Source organism: Pseudophryne corroboree (assembly GCF_028390025.1).
Source record: "Pseudophryne corroboree isolate aPseCor3 chromosome 3 unlocalized genomic scaffold, aPseCor3.hap2 SUPER_3_unloc_35, whole genome shotgun sequence".
In the NCBI taxonomy this organism is placed as follows: domain Eukaryota; kingdom Metazoa; phylum Chordata; class Amphibia; order Anura; family Myobatrachidae; genus Pseudophryne; species Pseudophryne corroboree.
This window is the reverse complement of record NW_026967525.1, coordinates 415,293-432,025: the sequence shown is the minus strand read 5'-3', so window position 1 is coordinate 432,025 and position 16,733 is coordinate 415,293. Positions and strand designations below refer to the sequence as shown.

At 45.8% G+C, this 16,733-nt stretch overlaps 1 protein-coding gene across 2 annotated transcripts in view; it reads left to right on the top strand.

The window, feature by feature from the left end:
- LOC134984094 (oocyte zinc finger protein XlCOF29-like) overlaps positions 1-15,258 on the top strand; it is a 43,590-nt gene extending 28,332 nt beyond the window's left edge. Inside the window, exons 2-7 of one of the 2 annotated variants that reach the window (XM_063949727.1) lie at positions 630-771; positions 1,188-1,384; positions 2,365-2,443; positions 2,562-2,659; positions 2,943-3,483; positions 14,241-15,258. In XM_063949727.1, the coding sequence (XP_063805797.1) occupies positions 1,229-1,384; positions 2,365-2,443; positions 2,562-2,659; positions 2,943-3,483; positions 14,241-14,848 (1,482 nt within the window). In that variant the 5' untranslated portion in view covers positions 630-771; positions 1,188-1,228 and the 3' untranslated portion in view covers positions 14,849-15,258. Of the gene's footprint in view, positions 1-629; positions 772-1,187; positions 1,385-2,364; positions 2,444-2,561; positions 2,660-2,942; positions 3,484-14,237 lie in introns of both variants that reach the window. The other variant, XM_063949726.1, reaches the window with a different exon arrangement.
- The last annotated feature ends 1,475 nt before the right edge of the window (positions 15,259-16,733 follow it).

The following is a 16,733-nucleotide window of genomic DNA, read 5'->3' as shown; positions in this document are numbered from 1 at the left end:
CACATGAAACATTGAAAAAAAAATTTGGTGTCATTTTCTCTGTAACATCACCAGGACCCCAATTATTGCACCACGTCCCCTTGCATGACTCGCTGCGCTTCCCAGGTCACTATTCCCAATCATAGTCCATGTAGATCGTAAAGTATAAAAAAGTTTAAAAAAAATATCAAAATGTCAAGTCGACCTTTTCCTGTGTCAACCTTTTTTCCCATGTCGACCAATCATGGTGGACTTATTGACTGTCGATCTACCATCCGGATCCCCTCTCCCCTCACCTGCCCCCTATCTGTGTGACCTGGGTACAGTCCCAAATCCTGTCAGGTTCTGTAATAAATGTAATACAAAATCCCAACATCCCTAATTCATGTGTCTGTAACTGATTCCTGTGCAGCAACTGGCACCAAGTACGTGTCTGGGAGGAATAAGACCCCGGCCATGGGAGGAGCATTGGGGTAACATTATACAGTACAGCGCTGTGTGACTCTGAGGAGCCTTATGGGGCACAGGAACCTCTGACAGACGCTGACCAGGAAGCTGGGGGGGGGGGTCTTACTGGTCACAGAGTGTCATGTGTCTGTGTTACATGTGTTTTCTGTGATGTGTCTTATATGTATTATATTTATTTCTAGACATTCCAGCAGTGAGGAACCAGAGTCTCTATTACATGTCACATGTTCTCATCCATCACTAAGCATGGACACGGACAGGAGTCACAGGACTGAGAGGATAATAAATATCACCATGGAGATCATCTACGTGCTGACTGGAGAGGTGATGGGATCTGGGAGTGTCACAGTGACATCACTTATATCTCTACTAATAATACAGGGACATGACTGGGAAGGTGAAGGGTTCTGGGAGTGTCACAGTGACATCACTTATATCTATACTAATAATACAGGGACATGACTGGGAAGGTGAGGGGATTGGGAGTGTCACAGTGACATCACTTATATCTATACTAATAATACAGGGACATGACTGGGAAGGTGAGGGGATTGGGAGTGTCACAGTGGCATCACTTATATCTATAGTAATATTACAGGGACATGACTGGGGAGGTGAGGGGATCTGGGAGTGTCATAGGGACATCACATATCTATAGTAATAATACAGACACATGACTGGGGAAGTGAGGAGATCTTGGAGTATATGTATTCATAGTTGGTGTCTTTCCCAATACACAGGATTACACAGTAGTGAAGAAGACATCCAGTGATTTTGAGACATGCAGCAGCCGTCCCCGTGTGTCAGGAGGACTGAACAGGAACCGGAGCTCCATCACGGTTCCTCAACCTTACTCACTGACCAGAAGACCAGAAGATCCAATGACCAGAAGATCCTGGAACTCGCCAACAAGATTATTCAGCTGCTGACTGGAGAGGTGACTGCTGGGAATGGGGCATTATACAGTAACACCAGGGGATGTGTCTGGGTGATGACTGGGGAGATGACTGCTGGGAATGGGACATTATACAGTAACACCAGGAAATGTGTCTGGGTGAATACTGGAGAGGTGACTGCTGGGAATGGGGCATTATACAGTAACACCAGGGAATGTGTCTGGGTGATGACTGGAGAGGTGACTGCTGGGAATGAGACATTATACAGTAACACTAGGGGATGTGTCTGGGTGATGACTGTAGAGGTGACTGCTGGAAATGGGACATTATACAGTAACACCAGGGGACGTGTCTGGGTGATGACTGGAGAGGTGACTGCTGGGAATGGGGCATTATACAGTAACACCAGGGGACGTGTCTGGGTGATGACTGGAGAGGTGACTGCTGGGAATGGGGCATTATACAGTAACACCAGGGGACGTGTCTGGGTGATGACTGGAGAGGTGACTGCTGGCAATGGGGCATTATACAGTAACACCAGGGGACGTGTCTGGGTGATGACTGGAGAGGTGACTGCTGGGAATGGGACATTATACAGTAACACCAGGGGATATGTCTGGGTGATGATTGGAGAGGTGACTGCTGGGAATGGGACATTATACAGTAACACCAGGGGACGTGTCTGGGTGATGGCTGGAGAGGTGACTGCTGGGAATGGGACATTAAACAGTAACACCAGGGGATGTGTCCGGGTGATGACTGGAGAGGTGACTGCTGGGAATGGGGCATTATACAGTAACACCAGGGGATGTGTCTTGGTGATGACTGGAGAGGTGACTGCTGGGAATGGGACATTATACAGTAACACCAGGGGATGTGTCTGGGTGATGACTGGAGAGGTGACTGCTGGGAATGGGACATTATACAGTAACACCAGGGGACGTGTCTGGGTGACGACTGTATTACTGTGTGTCAGGTTTATGTAAGGTGTCAGGATGTCACTGTCTATCTCTCCATGCAGGAGTGGGAGTATATAGAGGAACACAGGGGTCCGTACAAGGACGTGATGATGGAGAATCACCGGCCCCTCACATCACTGGGTAAGAGGAGACTGTCATGTATTGTACAGGGGAGAGCAGGTATGGGGGCCCCTATATACACACATCACCTGATAATCACATATATACACTGTATTCAGTCACTGTGTGTCTCCTACAGATGGGCCCAGTAACAGAGATACCCCAGAGAGATGTCTCTGTCCTCTGTATTCCCAGGATTGTACAGAGGAGAATCACAGGATCCCACAGGAGGATCAGGTAGGTGGGTGGAATACGTACGATTTAAATGCGGCCGGGACGCTGGCCGTCAGTATACTGACAGCTGCATCCTTGCCACCAGTATGCCAGCAGCGGTGAGAGCGCTAGAAAGCCCCATTCGGGCTCGCCACAAGTTATTATCTCCCTCTATGGGTGTTGTGGACTGTCAATATATGATCTGTAGAGTTGCTGTGTCTTATACACTGATATTATACTGTTTCACCAAACTTTAATCTGACTGTATGCAAATGTCAGAGTGTTTTTTTGTTTGTTTATTTTTTAGGAAGAACGTCTCTCTGATATGAAGGCAGAAGATATAGAAGAAGAAGAGACGTATGTGACTGATATGAAGGCAGAAGATATAGATGGAGAAGAAGAGACGTATGTGACGGATATAACGACAGAAGATATAGAGGGAGCAGAAGAGACGTATGTGGCTGATATGAAGGCAGAAGATACAGAAGGAGAAGAAGAGACGTATGTGACTGATATGAAGGCAGAAGATACAGAGGGAGAAGAAGAGACGTATGTGACTGATATAAAGGCAGAAGATATAGAGGGAGAAGAAGAGACGTATGTGACTGATATGAAGGTAGAAGATATAGAGGGAGAAGAAGAGACGTATGTGACTGATATAAAGGCAGAAGATATAGAGGGAGAAGAAGAGACGTATGTGACTGATATGAAGGCAGAAGATATAGAGGGAGAAGAAGAGACGTGTGTGACTGATATGAAGGCAGAAGATATGGAAGGAGAAGAAGAGACGTATGTGAGGGGTGATCAGCAGTGTAAGGAGGAGGAAATTCCTACAGATATCAGCACAGGTGAGTAATAAACACTTATTACGTGTATGTTTTTATATTATTATGTAAGTGGTTCTCCTATTGTTAAAATGAAATCGCTGACCCCCAGAACGTGTTCTGAGTTTTATTTATCCAAGGAGTGCCATCCGTTTGTTCTATCCACATTTACCTACCAGAGGTTAGGAGAGGCACCCGGGAGGCTGCTACCTACTGGAAGGGAGAGCCAGGCACCTGCACATATACATTGGGGTGATTCCATGGGAACCCAATAGCCGGGGCCCCCTCCACAACATTATACAAGATATCCTTCATGAGGTTCCTGAGATGTCATCTCACTGTAGTGGTGGAGTGGCTATGTGATAACATCTCAGGAACCGGTTCCAGGGTTCAGCGATTTCATTTTACCAATAGGAAAACAACTTACATTCACTGATTCAGAGGCTTAATCCATTCTCTTCTCAGAGAAAATTTCTGACACCAACGGGACAGAACCGATTGAACATCTGATTGCACAACTATTAAAACTGAGAAAAAGAGAAGTGGACTTCTTTTTGCATGGAGTCTCCCTCTCTGATTGTTTCAGAGAAAAACTTATTCCACGAGGATTCCGTATTGGGAACATCCCTACCATAGGGAGACACAATCAGGATTTCTGCCGAAAGTGGGCAGCAATTCTTAACAAGTGCTCGTTTGACTTGATTCTTCTAGTTATAGAGGAATCAAGAAGAGAATTGAATAATACTGAAGCAAAAATTTCAGCCTTTGAAAATGTTAACTTGGAAAGAATTAATCACGAAGCACCTGAGGATTGGTTAAGTAAGCTGACACAGCAAGTGGGTAAATACCGCACAAATGTAATCAAATTCAAGAAAAATAAACTAGAAATTGTCAAGAAAGATTATGAACAGCACCGTGTCTATAGTTGGGCTTATCACAAAAGCCAAGACAACAGAGGCCTGTTAATCCACGCAGACGTTTCAAGAAATATCCATTAGAGACTGACAACTCGAGTGGAGCGGGTTCTTCCACTGACGCTGAATGTGCTGGTCCGTTCATCTCCCAGGTGGCCAACAAACCACCTACAGGCATCTCGACTTGTTCAAAAAACGACACCGCGAAAGGCCACGCACCAGGAGGAGCAGCCAACTCGCAAGGGAAGCAAGAAAAACTGGGCGCAAAGAAAACATAGTGTTTAACTTGTCTTCTCGGCAACTAACATCTGAGGAACTTACAGTGCTCAACAAAAGGTTGTCTTTTGTCCCTACCCATACCCCGGATGTTTTCACTAATCAGGTAGATCTTCAGAAGTTTAGAAAACGAATCAGACTACGAGAATTTTAAAAAAATTCTACACCACAAGCAAACATTCTACCTGTTTTCAGAAAATCGAACTTTGACCCAGTTGTATCGAATAAAAGCATTAAAGCATTTAAAGGATGCATTGAAACTTTGATAGATGAGAACACTCCAATGAAACATACTGCTCCTTCTAATCTGACTAAGGATGAATTTACAGCTTTAAAAGATCTTGGCTCATTCCAAGACATCGCTATTCGCTCAGCGGATAAAGGTGGGGGAATCGTGTTTCAAGATCTTTCCCAGTACAAATGAGTGTACAGAGGGAAAAGGTAGCAGGTGCACTATCTCACACTAGCTCAACCTGTAGTAACCAGAGGCACTTAGCATATTCCTGGCCAGGGCTATGAGCTTACCCACTGCATCAAGGTAGCCTCTCATTGGGTAAGTCCCTAACACTAACTATAGGGGTTCAGGTCCGGGGGGCAGGACACCCCAGAGCCACCCAGCCAGACAACCCCAGGGCATCGCAGGAGTGATAAAAATATAGGGTTAAAGAGGTAGGAGCAGCTGCTGCTGCATGTGTGAATAATGTGAGGAGTAAAATAAAATTATGTGAAGGTGTTACATATATATATGAACCCCTATAGTTAGTGTTAGGGACTTACCCAATGAGAGGCTACCTTGATGCGGTGGGTAAGCTCATAGCCCTGGCCAGGAATATGCTTAGTGCCTCTGGTTACTAAAGGTTGAGCTAGTGTGAGATAGTGCACCTGCTACCTTTTCCCTCTGTACACTTTACTAAATCTCAAGCAGAGTAGCACCTCACTACCTAATTAAGGTGTGCAAATTAGGGCCCTTTTCCCTCTGTAACTGATGCATTTTTGAAGGTAGGAGACGCCTGCACCCTAATTTAGCACCCTGCCCCACCCACCCCTCTGATTTTAAATAGTCCAACACTCTAGCCTTTACATTTGGAATGAGCACACTGAGGTAAGACTCCTACATTTTGTTTAATATGGCAGTCCATAATGGGGGGAGTTCTCTGGGGTGCGGGGCTCCCTGTGCCTGCCGTGGCTGGGTGTCCCTGGGGCATCGCAATTTAACACTATTTCATCACTCCATGGCACTTAATTTGTTTTATATATATGTAACACCTTCACATAATTTTGCCTTCACCATTGAAAATTATTCTGGCCTTTTGCAAACATCTCTTTAGGGTTTTGTGCCGATATCCATGGTCACGGAACCTTTGTGTCATTTCTTCTAGTTGTTATTCTCTAACGGACGCTTCAGTGTCCATAAGCATGACCCTCAGGTACTGCGAAACAGGTAAGTTGTCCTTCAGGCCAGGGGGATGGAAACTGCTGGCAAGTAGTGTGGTATTACGATCTGTAGATTTCCTATAGAGTGATGTAGTTACTCGACCGTTGCTGATGTTGACAAGTCACATCCATGAAATGAATACTACCATGCGAGAGATCAAATGTGAACTTGATGGGGGTGTTAAGGAGATTAATCTTTTCCACCATAGAGATAAAGAATTCCCTGGTGCCACTCCATAAGAGGAAGACATCGTCTATGAAGCGTTTATAGAAAAGAATCTGCGAGCCGAATTCAGGAAAAATGTGTTGTGTATAAGTTGGCATATGACGGTGCCAGGTTAGAACCCATGGCGGTACCAGACTGCTGTATATAATACGCTTCTTTATACTTGAAGTGATTTTGGCTAAGCACCAGATGGACGAGATCTAGAACGTACTCTGTCGGAATCCATGGACATGGTTCAGCTGATAATGTTTCTCTAAGAGGTGCAGTGCCATCACTGTGCGGTATTACCGTGTACAGCGATTGTACATCCATCGTAGCCAACAAGGATGAATTCTCAAAGCGTATGAATTGCTGAAGCTGATGAAGAAAAATCACTGGTGTCACGGATATAGCTGGAACTCTTAGTGACATATGGCTGGAGAATGTGATCTACAAATTCAGCAAGTGGTTGCAACAATGATCCCTCGGCAGCTATGATTGGCCTTCCGGGGGGGCCTAACTAAGGTTTTGTGCACTTTAGGGAGTGTATACATGATGGGACATCTCGGTGAATCCATGGAAAGAAATTCAAAAAGCTCATGATCAATCCATGAATGATCTAGACCAGTGTTTCCCAACCTCGGTCCTCAAGGCACACTAACAGTGCAGGTTTTTGTGATATCCAGGCTTCAGCACAGGTGACTTAATTAGTAGCTCAGTTATTTTGATTTAACCATCTGTGCTGCAGCCTGGATATCACTAAAACCTGCACTGTTGGTGTGCCTTGAGGACCGTGGTTGGGAATGCCTGATCTAGACCCATCTTAAGGCTTGCATAAACTTTCTTCTTAATAGACGGAATCGGGTTCACAGCTACTCACATATAAGTGCCTTGATCAGCACGTTGACGGCAGATCTCTGTGTCAGTCAGTCCAATCCTGTATAACCACCGCCCCACCCTTATCCGCCGGGTGTATTACTAATGAAGTGTCGTTCTTTAATCTATTAAGGGCTGTTCTTTCATCACTAGATAGATTATCAAAGAGTGGTGGAGGGGTATACGTCCGTATGTCCTTATGGACCATGTGCAGAAAAGTTCTAATGCTGGCATTATTCGAGGGTGGGTCACATTTGGACGCCTTTTTAAATAGTAGTATCTGGTGAGAGTGCCGAGATTGAACAGAGAAGAATTTCTTAAGACGAAGTTTGCGCCCAAACTTATATTGATCAACATTCCCTCTAAATTTCTGATGATGAAACGTGGGTACAAATGATAACCCCTTAGCCAAAAGTGTTAATTCAGCTTTGGTGAGATCTTGGCTAGATAGGTTAAAGACTGAGTTTATGTGCGTTTCCTTCGCCCTCTTCTCTTTGTATCCACCCCGCCGTGGGTGTGGTCTATTGCCCTTGGGTCTCCTGAGGGTGGAGGTAGACTGATGAAAGCTGTGCCAGGATCTAAAACACTATGATTACCACATGAGGCATCCGATAGATCCGTATCTGAATTAGAGAAAGAAGATCCAAATTCCTTAGGGTATGCAGGTCTCAGGTGCCTAAAGTGACGTGTGGATCTATCTAATATTGTGCAGATGCTGTACAGATGGCCGGTACACAGGAGGACACCCGCAGAATGGACTTCAGGGGTTCACCACGATAGTCGATACTGCGCTCTGCAGACGGGACACCCATACAGCCGCAGACTGGGGCCGTGACCTCCGGAGGCCTGCACACCAGCGAGCCAGAAAGTGAGACATCACTGAATTCTGATTCCTGACAGTACCCCCCCTTTTATGTGTGGGCACTGAACACCCACAAGGCTTGGAAGGAAACAGTCTGTGGAAAGCTTGAACTAACCGTGGAGCATGGACATCAGTGGCGTTAACTCAACTCCTCTCCTCAGGACCATACCCGAACCAGTAAATCGGGTACTGTAGATGACCATACCGACAACGTGGGTCCAGGATCTTTTCAACCTCGTACTCAACACCCCGATGAGTTTGGATTCTTGGAGCTGCTGGAAGAGCTTTCTTAAAACTGTTAAGAATCAAGGGTCTAAGGAGTGAAATATGAAATGAGTTTGGAATTTTCAAATAAGGAGGCAATTTCAGTTTATAAGCCACTGGATTAATCACTCGTTCAACTGGAAACGGACCAATAAACCGCGGAGCAAACTTCATAGAGGGAACTCTAAAACTGAGATTACGAGTAGATAACAAAACTTTATCACCTGGCTTTAAATTGGGAACTGCTTGTTTTTTCCGACCAGCAAATACCTTGTACTGCCGAGAGGCTTTCTTGAGAGAAAGATGAATCTTTGCCCAAACCTGAGAGAACTGCTGAAGTGGCCGCAGGCACATTGACAACTGGAAGCTCTTGGAAATCTGGAACTCTGGGATGTTGACCGCAAACTAAGGAGTAGTATTGGTGGCTGTATGGTAGCAGAAGTTGTGAGCAAACTCTGCCCAAGGCAATAAATCTACCCAGTCCTCCTGTGATGAAGAAATATAAAGTCTCAAAAAGGTTTCAAGCTCTTGGTTTACCCTTTTGGTCTGCCCATTCGTTTGAGGGTGATCTGCTGTAGAGAATTTGAGTTTGACTTGTAATGCAGAGCATAATGCCTTCCAAAATCTTGCCACAAACTGAACACCATGGTCAGATATGATTTCCGTTGGGAGTCCATGTAACCTGAAGATTTCAAGTAGGAATATTTGTGCGAGCTTTGGAGCAGAAGGCAACCCAATGACTGGATCAAAATGGGCCGTCTTTGAGAACCTGTCAACTACTACCCAGATGGTATCATACCCTTTGGAGGGAGGTAAGTCCGAGATGAAATCCATTGACAGGTGAGACCAGGGACGACTTGGTATAGAATTAGGTAACAGTTGACCAGCAGAAGACTGACAAGGAACTTTGTGCTGGGCACACTTGGGACACGAAGCCACGAAATCCTGAATATCAGCTTTCATATGAGGCCACCAATAGGATTGAGACAAAAACGTATAAGTCTTTAGGACCCCAGGATGTCTGGTAAACTTAGAAATATGAGCCCACGACAGCAGATTCGGGTGAAGCTCAGGAGAAACAAACATCTTGCCGGGAGGCGGAACAGGAGACACTTCTGTGGAAGCAAACACTACAGGATCGAGAACTGGATGATATTCTTGTTCAGAAGATTCCCCCATGGAACTCATGGAGCGTGACAAGGCATCTGCCTTAACATTCTGAGAACCAGGGCGAAACTGTAACTTAAAATTAAAATGAGAGAAGAATAAAGCCCACCTTGCTCAAACGAGGGTTCAAACACTGCGCTGCTTTCAAATAATAGGTGATAGGTGAACGGCCCCTGTAGTAGAAGGCCCTCGCAAAGAGGAAAAGGCCTCGGATCCTCCAGCAGTAATTCCAGTAGATCCGCATACCAAGCCGTCTTGACCAGTCCGGAGCAAAGAGGATCGCCTGAACTCTTGTTCTTTTTATTAGTTTGATAATCCTTGGGATGAGTTGAAGTGGAGGGAACACATATACCGATTGGAACACCCACGGAGTTACCAGGGCGTCCACTGCTTGTGGGTCTCTCAACCTGGAACAGTACTTCCGAAGCTTCTTGTTGAGGTGGGAGGCCATCATGTCTATCTGAGGTACACCCCATTGACTTGATACATCTGCGAACACCTCTGGGTGGAGACCCCATTTTCCTGGATGGAGATAGTGTCTGCTGAGGAAGTCCGCTTCCCAGTTGTCCACTCCCGGAATGAAGATTGCTGACAGCGCCATTGCGTGCTTTTCTGTCCAGAGGAGGATTCTTCTTACCTCTGACATCGCTGCTTTGCTCTTCGTTCCGCCCTGTCTGTTTATGTAGGACACCGCCGTTACATTGTCCAACTGAACCTGAATGGCCCGATCTTGCAGGAGATGTGCCGCTTGTAGAAGGCCATTGTATATGGCCCTTAGTTCCAGAATGTTTATCGGAAAGGATGGATTCCAAACTTGACCACTTTCCTTTGAAGTTTTCCCCTAGGGTGACTGCCCCCAACCTCTGAGACTTGCATCCATGGTTAGAAGGATCCAATTCTGAATCCCGAACCTGCAGCCTTCGAGTAGGTGAGAAGTTTGCAGCCACCAGAGGAGTGAAATTCTGGCTTTCGGCGACAGGCGTGTCCACTGATGCATGTGAAGATGGGATCCCGACCATTTGTCTAGGAGATCCAGTTGGAATGACCTTGCATGGAATCTTCCGTATAGTAGAGCCTCATAGGAGGCTACCATCTTCCTCAGAAGGCGAATGCACTGATGATCCGATACCTGGGTTGGCTTCAGGACATCCCATACCAGTGATTGGATCACCAACGCTTTCTCTGCCGGTAGAAACACCCTCTGCTCTTCCGTGTCGAGCATCATTCCCAGGAAGGGCAGTCTCCATGTCTGTTCCAAATGTGACTTTGGAAGGTTCAGGATCCACCCGTGATCCTGGAGTAGTCGAGTTGAGAGAGCTATACTCTACAACAACCTTTCCCTGGAAGACGCCTTTATCAGCAGATCGTCCAGATATGGAATTATGTTCACTCCCTGCCTGTGGAGGAGTAGCATCATTTCTGCCTTGACCTTGGTAAACACCCTCGGTGCTGTGGATAGGCCAAATGGCAGTGCCTGGAACTGATAGTGACAGTCCAGCAGCGCAAATCTGAGATAAGCCTGGTGAGGCGGCCAGATCAGAATGTGAAGGTACGCAACCTTGATATCCAGGGATCCTAGGAATTCCCCCTCCTCCAGACCTGAGATCACTGCTCTCAGAGACTCCATCTTGAATTGAATTCCCTCAAGTACGGGTTCAATGACTTTAGGTTTAACATCGGTCTTACCGAACCGTCCGGTTTCGGTACCACAAAAAGGTTTGAGTAATAACCTTTGTGCATTAGATCAGGTGGAACTGGAACAATAACATTTGTTTGAACCAATCTTTGAATGGCTTCCTGTAGGATAGCACTTTCTATTAGCGAAGCTGGTAATCCTGATTTGAAGAATCTGTGAAGTCTTGAAATTCCAGTTTGTACCCCTGGGTAACAATATCTTTGACCCAGGGGTCTAGGCAAGAGGACGCCCAGATATGACTGAAATCTTTTAGCCTCGCTTCCACCTGCCCGATCACCAGGCTGGGAGGTCCACCGTCATGCTGAAGACTTGGAGGAAGCAGAACCTGGTTTCTGTTCCTGGGAACCTGTTGGTGCAGGTTTTCTGGATTTTCCCCGACTTCCTCTAAAGAAAGTGGAAGGGGGTTTAGACTTTTTGACTTTTGCGGTCCGAAAGGACTGCAGTGTGGACATAGGATAAGATTTCCTAGTCGGCGGTGTGGCTGAGGGAAGGAAGGTTGACTTACCCGCAGTTGCCTTGCAGATCCACGCATCCAATGCGTCCCCAAACAGAGCCTGACCTGTGAAGGGTAGGTTCTCCACACTTTTCTTGGATTCTGCATCGGCAGACCATTGGCGCAGCCAGAGTCCCCTGCGTGCCGAGACGGCCATGGAAGAAGCCCTTGCATTAAGCAGGCCATGGTCCTTCATGGCCTCCACCATGAAACCTGCAGAATCCTGTATGTGATATAAAAACAATTCAATGTCACTCCTGTCCATAGCATCTAATTCCTCTAGTTATGTGCCTGACCACTTTACTATGGCTTTAGAAATCCATGCACAAGCAGTAGTGGGCCTTAAAGCCACGTCTGTAGCTGTGTATAGTGATTTGAGTGTAGTCTCAATCTTGCGGTCAGCCGGTTCTTTTAAAGCGGTCGACCCAGGGACAGGTAAAACCACCCTTTTAGACAACTGAGATACAGAAGCATCTACTATCGGTGGGTTTTCCCACTTTTTCCTGTCCTCTTCGGGGAAAGGAAAAGCAACTAGAACCCTCTTTGGAATCTGATATTTTTTCTCTGGGTTTTCCCAGGATTTTTCAAACAAGGAGTTTTACTCCTTTGAAGCAGGGAAGGTAAGGGAGGATTTCTTATTGTCAGTAAAGTAAGCCTCCACCTGCTCAGGTGCTTTCTCAGTAATATGCAGAATGTCCCTAATGGCCTCAATCATTAATTGCACCCCCTTAGCAAGGGATGCATCACCTCCCCCCCCGCATATCCCCGTCACTGTCCCCTATACCAGAGTTGGTATCCATGTCAGCTTGCATTATCTGGGCAAGATCACGCTTTTTTGGATATGTAGTAGGGGTCCCAGATGAGGTAGTGGGAGTTGAACACTGCAATACCTCTACAGAGTTCCTCAAAACCTGCGTTTGTTTCTCATTATATTACATCCTAGATTAAATCTGTGATGTCGTGCCCCTTATAGAATCCACCCATGGGGGTTCAGATTCAGAGGGCTGGGAAATTACATTGCAGTCCTGAGTACATGGGATAGACTCTTCAGGAGAAGATACACACTCTGCAGCACAAGATACAGAGTCCTTAGACATGTTAATGTGAGATATACAGCCACACACACACACAGGAAAATGTCAGACACAGTTTCCCACAGAGTACCTTCAGAGAGACACAGAGTATAAGGAGCCAGTATAAGGAGCCAGCCACACAGCGCCCCAGTAGGCAGTTATTAATACAAACTGCTGGCGCTGACTGAGTAACAATAGGATAAACTACATATAAACACACTCCCCCCTTGTCTATAACACCCTGGTACCGCAGAGGATAGCTGGAGTTATGTGGAGGTCAGTGCTCCCTGTCAGTGTTCTGATGCTGTGATCTGCAGGGAGAAAATGGCACGGGTGAGTGCTGGATCCACTCTGAGGAGAAGTCCAGCCCCCTGTAATGGTGCGTTCTCCCGCACTTAGCTATAAAATACCTCAGGCCAGTATAATCAACTAACAGCGGGAATAGCCCCTGATAGCTATAGTTGACCAGTGTAGGGTGATTGCGCTGGCCCAGGACGCCCCTCACAGCACCATACACAGTGTGCCGCCGAGCCTTCCGGAGCACAGCCTGCCATTCCCGCCGGCGATCCACTCCCTGGGCCGCCGGCGCTGTACTTGCCACTCTTCATTCTTCTAGCTCTGTTAGGGGGTGGCGGCCATGCTGCGGGAGCGAGCGGTCGCCTCGTGGGCTTGTGATCCGCACCCTCAGGAGCTCTGTGTCCTGTCAGCGGAGATAGAGAACCATTAGCTTCAAGAGTTGTTTCCTACTCCCCCCCCCCCCCCCCCCATAAGTCCCAAGAATCAGGGAGGCTGTTGCCAGCAGCCTTCCTGTAACCTAATCTGTTAGAAAAACTAAAAAAAACTCCTAGGAGCTCCCCTAGCTGTGACCGGCTCCTCCGGGCACATTTTCTAAACTGTCTGGTAGGAGGGGCATAGAGGGAGGAGCTAGCCCACACTATTAAACTCTTAAAGTGCCCATGGCTCCCAAGGGACCCGTCTATACCCCATGGTACTAAATGGAACCCCAGCATCCTCTAGGATGTAAGAGAAATAAGGGTAACACATATACAGACTTACCAGCGTATGAGCACACCCATAAAGGAATGCTACCTTACCAATGCTTCCAGGAGTAACGTTAGGAGACATTTCTCTGATCCATCAGCTCATATGACTGATGTTATTGTTCATCTAGAATCTCCAATTCATACGATATGTTCCCCATCCATTGTTTTACATTGGTGCTGACATAGGACTTGGCGAGTGACTACATCTCCATTTATACTTCATGGTTAGTTACCACTACAAGAGAGAGATATATATGTCTTCTTATAATATTACATTTGTTATTGTGAGTGTTCTCAGGAGGGTGGACACAATGATAGTCTGAGACACAATATTATAAAGCCTTCATTAAAAGTAATGTTTTATTATACACACACATCTACAATTAAGTGTCCCAGAAAGTCGTCTTCTCCTATTGTTTACAAGATTAATATTGTTACAGAAAATGTCTCATTTCCATAATGTGTTTATTTCCAGCAGATGGACACACAAGCAGGAACATCGCAGAAGGACATCTAATGTTATCCCCGGATTGTGAAATAAAAGATAATGACAGTAGACCGGATTCTCCAGGAGCTAACCCCATTACCCCAATTATACATCCAGCTCTATCATCTGGTCCCTCTGATCCTGGGAAATGTTCTCCTGATCACTCTGATATTGGAGCATCTGTTACAGCTCTGACAGTAGATACAGTGTTTCCCTGTTCTATAGATGCCAAATGTTTTACACAGAGCACAAACCTTATTACCCATCAACCAGCTAATGCAGGTGGGAGGCCATTTCCATGTTCTGAGTGTGGGAAAAGTTTTACATACAAATCACATCTTGTAATACATAAGAGAATACATACAGGTGAGAAACCATATTCCTGTTCTGAGTGTGGGAAATGTTTTATACACAAATCAACTCTTGTTACACATCAGAGAAGTCACACAGGTGAGAAGCCATTTTCTTGCTCTGAGTGTGGGAAATGTTTTATACAGAAATCAGATCTTGTTAAACATCAGAGAAGTCACACAGGTGAGAAGCCATTTTCTTGCTCTAAGTGTGGAAAATGTTTTACACGGAAATCATTTCTTGTTTGACAATGCTAAATTCCTTGTCGTATAAACAACCCTGTATGAAGCTAAGAACACTGTACGCTGTTTACTTAAGAAGTACCGTAATGGTACGCTATTGGCGTAGCGATCGCTCAGCCGTAGGCGAGACGCTCAAGCGTCACGTTCGCTCACGGCCCAGTGATCACAGAACACGTTATTGGCTATGTCTAGGGGAATGATTCGCTGTAGCGTAGCGTACGCTCGAGACCACGAGGAGGTCACCAGCGATGCAGACGCTCACAACACTATACCTTTATGTTAAAACCTTATACCAATGAAATACACTGAATACCTTAATGTGAGTACAGGGTGTAAGTGCAACCTTGTGTAACCTGACTATCTACAAAGCTGCTTGAGCGTCACCGACGCTCAAGTGAACACTTATCACTATAGAAAATACACAGATACTGGTTTAGGTTCCAAGGCCTATTAACTGTATTATGTCTAATATACTTGTAAAAGGGGATAACAGTACATATGATACACTACAATATAACAGAGACTTCCTAACCACAGAACTAAATAATAAATACAAAAAGACAATACTACACTGACCTAAATGCAATACAATACAATACTATCTAATACAATACAATACTAGCCTAGTCTAGGGGAGATATGAGAGAACAGAACAGAGAGAGAGAGAGAGATGAGATGAGAGAAATTGGCTCACAGAGAGACAATGATAACGGAGAGAAACTTACGCACAAAGGGTATGATCGCCTGCGCCTCGATATCCAGCTCCCGGCTATCAGCAGATAACCGTTGATGAGAGAGTGAGAGCTGGATGTGGTCGGCCTGCCTATTTATGCCCCACACACAATGCAATCTCCTGGTCCTACAATCCCATTGTCCATTGGCCGAAGGAATTCGGCCCTGTATCATAATAAAAGGTCATAGGGTGATTCATACAGGTGGGCTGTGACGATTTCCAACAGCTCAGGTGGGTGGGAAACTGGGTTTCCCGCCGCATACCTGAGTATGTGTAATTAATAGAAATGGACATAAACTTCTTATGTCCATAACTATTCGCACGAGCGATTAATACGCTCCAAACCAACACCGGAATATTGCTAATTAAATACTCTTCCGATGGGTACCAAACACTGCTGTATGATTCCTGTTAGACCCTTCGTACGATATAAAGAGGGATTCCTCAGCTCTGGGACATTGTATTTTAACCAAACTTTCAGAATCTATCAAAGGGACCATGATCTATAAACTACATTAATTGTGAACATTTGTAACGAATGAGTCGCACGCTACGACTACATAAACTCTACCGTAAATACGCATACCGCGCCTGCGAGTGCACGTTATTGCGGGTATGCGCATCCACGGGAGAGCGCACGCACGCGCAGCGCGGACCAGTGTGCGGTGCAAATATGGCAACGTGCATTGAGACATTTTTCTGACTTTGACAGTCCACCCTTTGGCAGTCAATAATAACTGCCACAAAACATTTAAGGAGAAAAATGTAAGTCAGGGGTTAATTGATTTCCATGGTTGGGTAGGGGAGGAGAGAGGAGAAGGTGTGAAGAGGGTATGACCTAGTGAGATAGCAGAAGCATGTGTGTATGAATCCATGTTTGGAGGGTCATGTATCATCGTGCCGTACGTGTGGTAAATCAGGCTTCGAGGTATTGCGAAGTATACATTTGAATTCCTTCTTGTCCTGTGGTACAGGTCTGTGGATGGGCTGTCAAACTCTACCGAGCTCATTTCGGCTGTGGTTGTAACAAAATGGGGATGCACATTTTAGTTGATGATACATGAATGGGGGAGGTATGTGGTTGCTGCTATCTGTGCCTGTATTCCCTATCGACTATGTGTGTCGTTACCTGGGGGTTGCAGAGATGAAGATAAAGAA